Source organism: Nanorana parkeri, unplaced genomic scaffold, assembly GCF_000935625.1.
Source record: "Nanorana parkeri isolate BGI_ZX_2015 unplaced genomic scaffold, ASM93562v1 scaffold3092, whole genome shotgun sequence".
NCBI lineage: Eukaryota > Metazoa > Chordata > Amphibia > Anura > Dicroglossidae > Nanorana > Nanorana parkeri.
In genome coordinates, this window is record NW_017309360.1 from 16,863 (window position 1) to 25,859 (window position 8,997).

The 8,997-nt window shown below is 42.2% G+C and overlaps 1 protein-coding gene across 1 annotated transcript in view; it reads right to left on the reverse strand.

The window, feature by feature from the left end:
- Positions 1-8,997, reverse strand: part of LOC108802758 (erythroferrone-like) — a 14,850-nt gene that overhangs the window by 1,491 nt on the left and 4,362 nt on the right. Inside the window, exons 4-7 of the mRNA XM_018574612.1 lie at positions 8,160-8,317; positions 6,535-6,643; positions 1,347-1,428; positions 127-205 (exon numbers count right to left, since the gene is read on the reverse strand). Coding sequence (XP_018430114.1) covers positions 127-205; positions 1,347-1,428; positions 6,535-6,643; positions 8,160-8,317 — 428 coding nt within the window. The remainder of the gene's footprint in view (positions 1-126; positions 206-1,346; positions 1,429-6,534; positions 6,644-8,159; positions 8,318-8,997) is intronic.

The following is an 8,997-nucleotide window of genomic DNA, read 5'->3' on the forward strand; positions in this document are numbered from 1 at the left end:
ACACCTGTAGGAGGCAGGATAACTCAACAGTCTAAGAATTCCTGTGTCCCTTAATGGATGATACTGCTTATGTAGAGGCGACACTGGAAGTAGTTTAAAAATTGGCCTTGCTGTCTTGGTATTTACCTGTATTTGTAAGACTCCATTTAGGGTTATTGTGGCTGTGACCTCATTGGCTGTATAGCTAAGAACATGTTCCAGGGACCTAGAAAAAAAATGCAGTGCGTTACCACGCAGTAACTAAAAGTTACCTTTACCCTTCAAACCTATTAGCAGACATTCCAAGCAACATTATGGATCTGTTAAGCTAGCCATACACTAGAAGTTAAAAAAATAGTAATAATTGACTCCTTGTCAATTTATTTGTGTGTAGCTGGTGCATGGTTTTATTAGGAGTCCCTTGCACCGTGCAGCTGCTTGTTTCTTTTGCGAGACATTTTCTGTTTTATGGACCTTGCATTCTGAAATGTTAGGGATGCACCGACACTAGTATCAGTGTCGATACAGAGTTTTTGGGTGTGTACCGTACTCGCCCAAATGCTCCGATACCTTTCCGGATACTGGAATTTCCGGTCAGGGGGAGATTTTCTCTGACCGGCAGTGCCGCGAGGGAATATGGAGCCAGGATGCTGGCTCCATGCTGTTTGGCCGGCTTGATTCTGATTGGCCGGGATGCCGGCTTCCCAGCCAATCAGTGTCGAGCCAGGCAAACAAATCTGATATGTTGAGACGACCCCCACCCAGCAGGCAAATAATTCCCCTCACATAGATCCTTAGCAGCAGTCAATACTGCACCAGTCCTTCGGCCAGCTGGGCAGACACCGCTCTCCGGGATTTGCCCACGTCTCCTCTGTGCACAGTGTGCACGTGATCGGCCCTCAGCCTGCTACTGCGCATGCACAGGATTTCTGAATGAGAGCGCTGGACAGTCTGCGCATGCGCAGTAGCAGGCTGAGGGCCAATCACGTGGGCGCTGTACACACAGGAGACGTGGGCAGATCCGGGAGAGCTTGGGAGCAGTGTCTGCCCAGCCGGTCCGAGGGGCTGCTACGGTAATGACTCCTGCTAAGGATCTATGTGAGGAGAATGAGGTGCCTGCAGGGTGGGGGTCGTGTCGTCATATTGTCAGATCTGTTTGGCCGGCCTCGATGCCGATTGGCTGGGGAGCCGGCTTCCCGGCCACCCTGCATCGAGCCGGCCAAACAGAATGGAGTCGGTTTCCCGGCCAATCAAAAAGCCGGGCGTTGGGTAATGACACGCCGCCTGTGCAAATGAATTTAGCTGCAGTCATTATTTTAATTCTGGTCAACTTTGGTAAAGGATGTATTCTATTACAAAGGACTTACAGGTTGTCCTGACAAAAGGAGAGGATGCATAGCTGCATGCGCAGAGATCCTTCAACACCTTCATGTGTATTTTTCTGAAAATCTGTAGAACATAAAACAATAAATGATTACATTGGTTTTTTTTTTAAAAAAGGTAATCCTCCTTTATGTAAGAAAATGTTGAATCATAACTTGGTGATTGGCAGCAGAGGGTTCCTGATTCATGTTGACATTTCTCTCTTTCCCCTTTTAGTTGGATTATAGGCAACAGTAACAGATTTCCATTGATGTGGCAGTATGTGCACTTTCTGAAGTGGCTCAACCTCTGGACAAGTTGTAGGAATAATCTATTCTATCCCTAGCCACTAACAAGCCTCCTCAAAGAAATATGTTTGTTGCCGACAGCAACTTGAATCTTTCATTAGCCAAACTAAACATCAATAAGGATAGCTCTAATTCGTTGCCATGAGCAAAGATCATTTCCCCTTTAGTTAGCTCTGAGACATGAGTCTAAATGCTCCTAAATTTGAGGTGACCACTCTAATTTTAATGAATCCCTAGTTATAGCTATTCATACAGTATATTTATTGTATCAGTTAATCATTCTGTATATCTATTTAAAGGAAACCTATTGTGAGAGAAACATGAAGGCTGCTAATGCTGACCTATTCTAAAACTATTAGTTGCCTTGCCTAGTTGTCACACTGACCCTCTTACCTGGGACAAGTATATAGAGAAAGTCACTGAAGCCAGAGGGTCTGAAAGAGCACAAATCAGCTAACATTGTATCAGGAAGCCAGTAAGAAAACTTTCCTTACAACAGGTTTACGTAAAGCATTTTAAGCAGGATACGGTTGAGTTATGAAAGAAATTAAGCTTTTGCCTATGGCAACCAATTAGTGGAATTCCTCAAAGGAAAACCACATTCACTGTTATAATTTGATTTGAGAAAAATTTTGCATCCTGCTCCCTCCCCTTTTTTTTTTTTCTTCATAAATGCAATGGAAAACGATTAGAGCATTAACACTTAACAAAATCAAATGGATGTTCCAAAAATAATATATTTTTTTAAATTCAAGTGGTGTACGACCAGCTTAAGAATAACGTGTCATTTATATAGGAAAACACGGTTTACATTATACACGTGACCTTTTTCCTCATTTCTCTCATGTGACACTTTGCCTTTGTTTACTCATCTACTATGCTTCTTGCCAATAAATGTTTTGTGCCTATAGAAATGGGAGGTAAATTGCCCATGCGAGCACTAGCCAAGTTCCCTTTGCAACCTCTTACAAATGATGCTATGCTGAGCACTTGTATTTATTCCTATATAGTGGGAAGTAAGAAAATGGCACGGATGGATGCTACCAATGTAACTTATTTTAGGGTGACACCTGTCCAGTAAACATTTGTTCCTTGAGAGCAGTCTGCAGCCAGCTGTCTACCATCTATAACTAGCTTTAAAGGCAATACAATTAAATCACACCCTTTCTGGTTGACAGCTTAGGACTCAACATTTGTAACATACATGAAGGCCCTTCCTTTCAAAAAACATTTTTTAATCGCACATTATGGGACACAGGAGGTGTATTCAAGTACATTGGGTTATGCTGCTGCCTTCAGGGACTGGACACTGGCAAACAAAGCTGTAAGGACAGGAATTTCTCTCTGGGTCTAATCCTGTATTTTCTCCAGTCTGGTCTGGATCAATGTTTGGCCCTCCCACTTCCAGCATGCCTCTGTTTTTTTTGCTAGAGTTCTAGGAGAGCAGATGTCTTTTCTCTTTCGATAAAAAACAAACTACTTACTTTTTTCTACCTTTTTTATCACAATAATTTTAATTACCTGCAAGATTTTTCAGTTGCTACAAAACCACTGGGACTCGTTTTGCAGCTTCCAGATTGCCTTGGTGGTCGTACCCAGTCTCATTGCTAGCAAGATGCGGGGCCAGCCTATAAGCTGTCCTTCAGCACTGGATTCTGCATTAGGCACTCGCCTAGGTACCTATGGTGAAACATGTTGAGTCAGCTGCAGAATGCTTTACAGATTCAGGGACATTCTGCACCCGCTTGTGGAAGCCTGTCAATTCAGACCACCCTTGGAGAGTAACAGGGCTTACCCCTACCTTTGTAGAAGTCAGCACCCTTAACAGTGTGTTTCTCTTCTCCTTCAGCGGTTACGCAATGAGCTGCTACACAAAAATTGTGTTGCAGACATATTTCTTTGGAGTGCTTCGACAGACATTTAACTTTATCATGGGCACCTACTGAGGGCTACAAAACTTTTAAATATGTTGCTCACAGCTGTAGATTGTGACAAACACGTGCCCTTTCCTTTGGTCTAGCCAGTGCACCTTGGGTGTTCATCAAGGTGCTAGTCCATGTTTTCGCTGTGCTTCCCTCTCTGGGCATCACCATCATGCAAAATCTGGACAAAATTCTTCTGAGGAATAGTCCACTTGGGCTCTGTCAGCCCATGTCAAACAGACAGTGCAGAACTTACAGAGAACCATCTCATAGCTTGGAGTATCTGGACCTGATCATAGACATGACCCTGGTTTTCATCACCTTGACAGAATCCAGTCTCTCTGCTTCAACGTTCAAACTCTGCAGTCTGGGAGCCAACCAACCCTCTATTTCTTCACAAGGGTCTCGGGCCTAATGGTGTCCTCCTTTGAGGCAGCTCCATGTGCCCAAATTCACACCAGCCCGTTGCAACTCAACATTCTAGCAGTGTGGGACAAGAACATGCAGTCTCTGCATTGTCCCATATATATAACAGGACCAGGCTTGCCCTGGCATGGTGGAACACAAGTTCCACACTGGAATCCTAGGTACCCTCTTGTTACAGGACTTTGTAGTAGGAGGAAGCTCGGGAAGGTCCTTATCAATATTCGGGAACTTAAGGCAATTTAATTATCCCTTCATTGCTGGACCTCTCATCTGAGATGTCATCTGACCAGTTGGACTATGCCATGGCAGTTGCTTACATCAATGGTCAGAGAGGCACCAGAAGTCTCGCAGCTCCAAAAAAAATCTTCTGGTTTGGGCAGAACTTCAAGTTCCAGCCCTGATCACCATGCATAACCTAGTCATGGAAAACTGGTAGGTGGACTTCGTCAGTCATCAACATTAGGACTCTTCACCTAGAGGTGGTTTTTGTTTTTTTAAAGCCTTCTGCCAGAGGTGGGGGACACTGGATGTAGAACCTCCTAGCTTCCAGGTTCAACAACAAACTGAGCAGGTTTGTCTTTAGATCCAGGGACCCTCTAGCCTTCACAGTGGATGCTGTGGTGACTCCATGGGATCATTTGAAACTGATCTATGCTTTTTCTCCTCTGAAGCCCCTTCCTTCTCTACTCCGCAGGATCGAAACAGAGGGCATTCTGGTGATTCTCATCACACCGAACTGGATATTATCCTCTGCCCCTGGGGCTAATTCACCACCCTGCTTCTCAGTCACTGGCTTTAACTGCTTGGATGTTGAAGCCCAGGTCCTATGGGATGGGCCTATTTGATTCAGTCATCCCTATGCTCTTAAAAGCTAGGAAATAGATGGACTACCATCACACTAGGAAAGCGTATTTCTTTTGGTGCGAGTCAAGAAGACTCCATCCCAGGAATTTCTCTGTGGGGCTAATCCTGTATTTTCTCCAGTCTGGTCTGGATCAATGTTTGGCCTTCAGTACCATCAACTCTGGCCTTGGCTGTTCATTTTCAGTGATTGTTTTATTTGCACACAGTTGTGAAGGCCTTCATACAGTATGTCACTCACATTATTCCTCCTATATTTTCCCCAGTGACTCCCTGGGATCTCAGCCTATTTCTGCCAGCCTAAGTCTGCCCTTTTGAGCCTATTAGGGATATTTGTCTGTCTCTCCTTACTCAAAAAGATGTGCCATCACTCCTGCGAGGTGAGTTTGAGTTGGCGGCCTTAACCCATAAAGAACCCTTTCTTGTGCTAACAAGGACAAGGTTGTTTTGAGGCCCAAGGCCTCTTTTCTTTTTTTTTCCCAATGTGGTTTCTTCCATTCACCTTAACCAGCACATTGTTCTACCATCTCTCTGTCCTCCTCCTAAACATCCTAAGAAGATTTCCCTCCATTGTCTGAATGTGATATGCCCTATTCTATTTTATCTCTCAGATCCTCCTTTCCAGGTCCCCAGTAGGTCAGGTAGGGCTTCATGGGCTTTTCAGCATCATGCATCTGTTTCTTTTGTTTGCAAGGCTGCCACCTGGTCTTCTGCTTTTCATTTGTGAAGTTTTACCAAGTGGATATCCTGGTCTCAGCTGATGCCGGCTTCGGTCCTAGGTTGTAACTCACCCCTCAGTTGGACTGCTTTTGAATGTCCCACTGTACCTGAATTCTCATTCTGTTTCCCATAATGTATAATTTAGGAAATAGGATTTACTGACATACTGTAAAATCCTTTTCTTGGAGTATATTATGGGACACTGGTTCCTCCCCATTGTCTGTTTCTATGAGCCACCTCTACTATTTTTTGGTAACAAAACTGAGGCTTGATGGGAGTGGGTGTGGTTATACTGGGCTCTTCCTTTTACAGTTTTGCCAGTGTCCAATCTCCTGAAGGCAGCAGCATAACCCAGTGAACCTGGGCCCCATAATGTGCTCCAAGAAAAGGATTTTAAGGTATGTCAACAATGTTTGTAATTTTTTTACTCTCTGAATCTTGGCAATACATGTTAAATCAGATTTTACAATATACCTGAGCACACATATCATTCTTATTGTACATTCTCATTTAGACTTTCCAACAGTTATATAGAGTAGGAGACTGATTAGATACAAACTGAATGGGTTGTTAAGGCTGGCCCTTGCAATATCGCTGATAATTCTAAAACATATTTTAAAAATCAGATTGGTATGCGTATTGCTATCTAGACCTAGCAACAACCATAAAATGTGATGGTCTACTTAAGCAATCCATTCAGTGTATATCCAGGCAGATAACCCGTCACACTACGTAGCGGGTGATAAATTGTTTGTTTCTCCTAACTTTGTTTTAATAATAATAGTATTCCACTCAAATTTAAATAACATGTTTATAAGTAAATAAATGATACTCTGATTTTCTTATCGTGGCATTACCATATACTATTGTTCATAATGGCAGTATTGGGTCAACAAAGCCTAAACCTGACTCTTATTCCAAAAATAAAACTGTATTGTGTCCACTCTGTGGCTTACCAATGTGCAATCTGGCAAAGAAGGCATAGAGTCCGGTGTAAGGAGCAGTATATCGACCACTGGTTAGGTTCAGGCCAGCTCCTCTGTAGAACGATCCCTCCAGGTGGGACTACATACAAACATAAAATTACCATTGGAAAATATTAGTAGTGAAGCTTTCTAATGTAAAAAAATCTAAATGAAAAAAAATGCTACTAAAACTTTCCTGTGTGTGTGTGTACAATCATTACGGTGCTTAAAAATAGAGAGAGTGCATCTCCCCAAAGGGGACACAGACCACAAATAAACCTGACAAGGTGGCTAACCCTGCCCTTAGATAATGTGTAAGTGTAACACCACCATGTATTTATTACCTATTATTATTATTATTACCTATTATTATTATTATTATTATTACAATGTTGCAGACTGATCACTGGGTTAGAGGCAACTGAGGAAATGCTCCTTCCTGCCTGGCTTTACACTGGTTGCTCTTTGAAGTCCTTTTGACTCGAGTGAAATTCAGCCCCGTAAGCCCAAACGTTGATGTGTGTCTGCAAATCAGACCCTAAAATGTGACTGGAGGAAGGCAGAACCCAATAAATGTGTAGAGCAGCCTTTCTCAACCATGGTGCCTCGGCATCTTGGGGTGCCTTCACATTTTCACTCAAGGGGGCTCCTAATGTTAAGAGGGGGGTTCATGTATAGAGGGGCTTCTGATGTGAAGGGGAAAATTCCATGTCACTTTTTTAAATATATTTTTGCCTGGGGTCCCCCTTAAAATCCATAGCAGACCCTTGTCTGGAATAAGAGTTTGATATTGATTGTGGGGTAGGGACCACGTGTCGCTTTTACATTTCTTGTTTTATATTTTAGAGTGGTGTGCCTCGAGATTATGCATATGCAACTGAAAAATGGTTGAGAACTTGTTTGTCACCAGCACATCATAATGATGTGAAGAAAAGTATTAATTGACAGATAATGATGAGCCTGAGGAAGGGGACCATGCGTGGCCCAGAAACGTTGGTTTAATTTAATGAATGACAATATGCTTCAATAAATCACTTCATTACGGTCTGCTGGTGACATCACAAACAAGTTCTGCTCCAAGCGGCGCCATTCGCGGTCATTTTAAGCACCCATTTTAATTTTGGAAATCCAGTAAGGAGTGCAGCGGGATATCTATACATACATCTGAAAAATGGTTGAGAAACGCTGTTGTAAGGCTTATATAGGAATATCTGTGGTGTCATTGCTGAATGCTGACCTCTCTTCCTAAAACTCCAAAATGCCTGACTGCCGTGCTGCTTTAGATCCTTCAATACTTTGTCAAATGTTATAGGAGAAGTATTTGGATCAATTACTATTTTGTATAGTTTCCTTTTAAAAGACATTAAAGTGAAACACCAACCCACACTTGCAATTAAATATTAAATGAATATGAGTTAAAACCTCAGGCAAATTATTTTTAATTTGTATTTTTTTGTTTTCTGCCTGTTTGGGAGATTTCCCTGCACTTCCTTTTTTGGTAGCTAAACTGGAATTCAGGAGAAATCTATTAAACACCTATGTGTATTTTGGTTGATTGTATATATGTAAAACATTTTATACTTGTAAAATTCAGAGATATGCTTGTAAAGACTCACCATCTCATAGAGCTGGAGCTCCTTCAGCTTTCCAGGGTCCACATGAATGTCACTGCTGGTTTTGCATGTAAAGGCAATGTGCACCTTTGCCGGAGGTATAGCTGGGGCACGCTTGTAATTTGAGGTGTTCTCACCGTCTTTCCGTTTCAGCAGGGCATCTGTCATGAAACAGAATATTTGCAATCATTCAATATTCGTTAAGGAGCTTTCAGCAATTTATTTAACAGCATTGTTGAAGAGAAACATCTGAACTCTGTGTAGATAATGTCACCCTGTTACAGGTATCAAAAATTACCCACTGTCTATAATGAACTTATAGGGTTTGTTCACACTAGTAGCGTTGTGCTGCATTTGGCTGCCTTGCCCAAAGCAATCCCAATGCAGGGACAAGGCAAATAGCCTTATGTCCCATTTGTTTCAGTTCAAACCAATGTGCCGTGTTGGTTTTATGCAACAAAATATGGACATTACAATGCGCTGTAACATTGCATAGTAATAGATTGAAGTATTCAGAAAATGCACTGCAGTGAATGTAAAAGACGCATTGCAGAACAGCTCAGCTTAAAAATGCATTTGCTATGGTGTAACCAAATCTTTAAGAGTCAGTTAGTTTTTGTTTTTTTGCTATACCACCCACTTTTTTTATTTATTAGTCCTTTAAAATGGCTCAATCTCATATAAAAATACCATTCTAAAATAAAATCACCTGCAAAAGAAGACATTACTTAGCTCAACAGGAGGTGCGTCTGAATTTTTCTGCCCTCGAGCTACAGTATGTCCTCCACCAGAATCTTCAGCATCTGACACTTCCAGGTAAATCAGATGCCTATGACCCCCG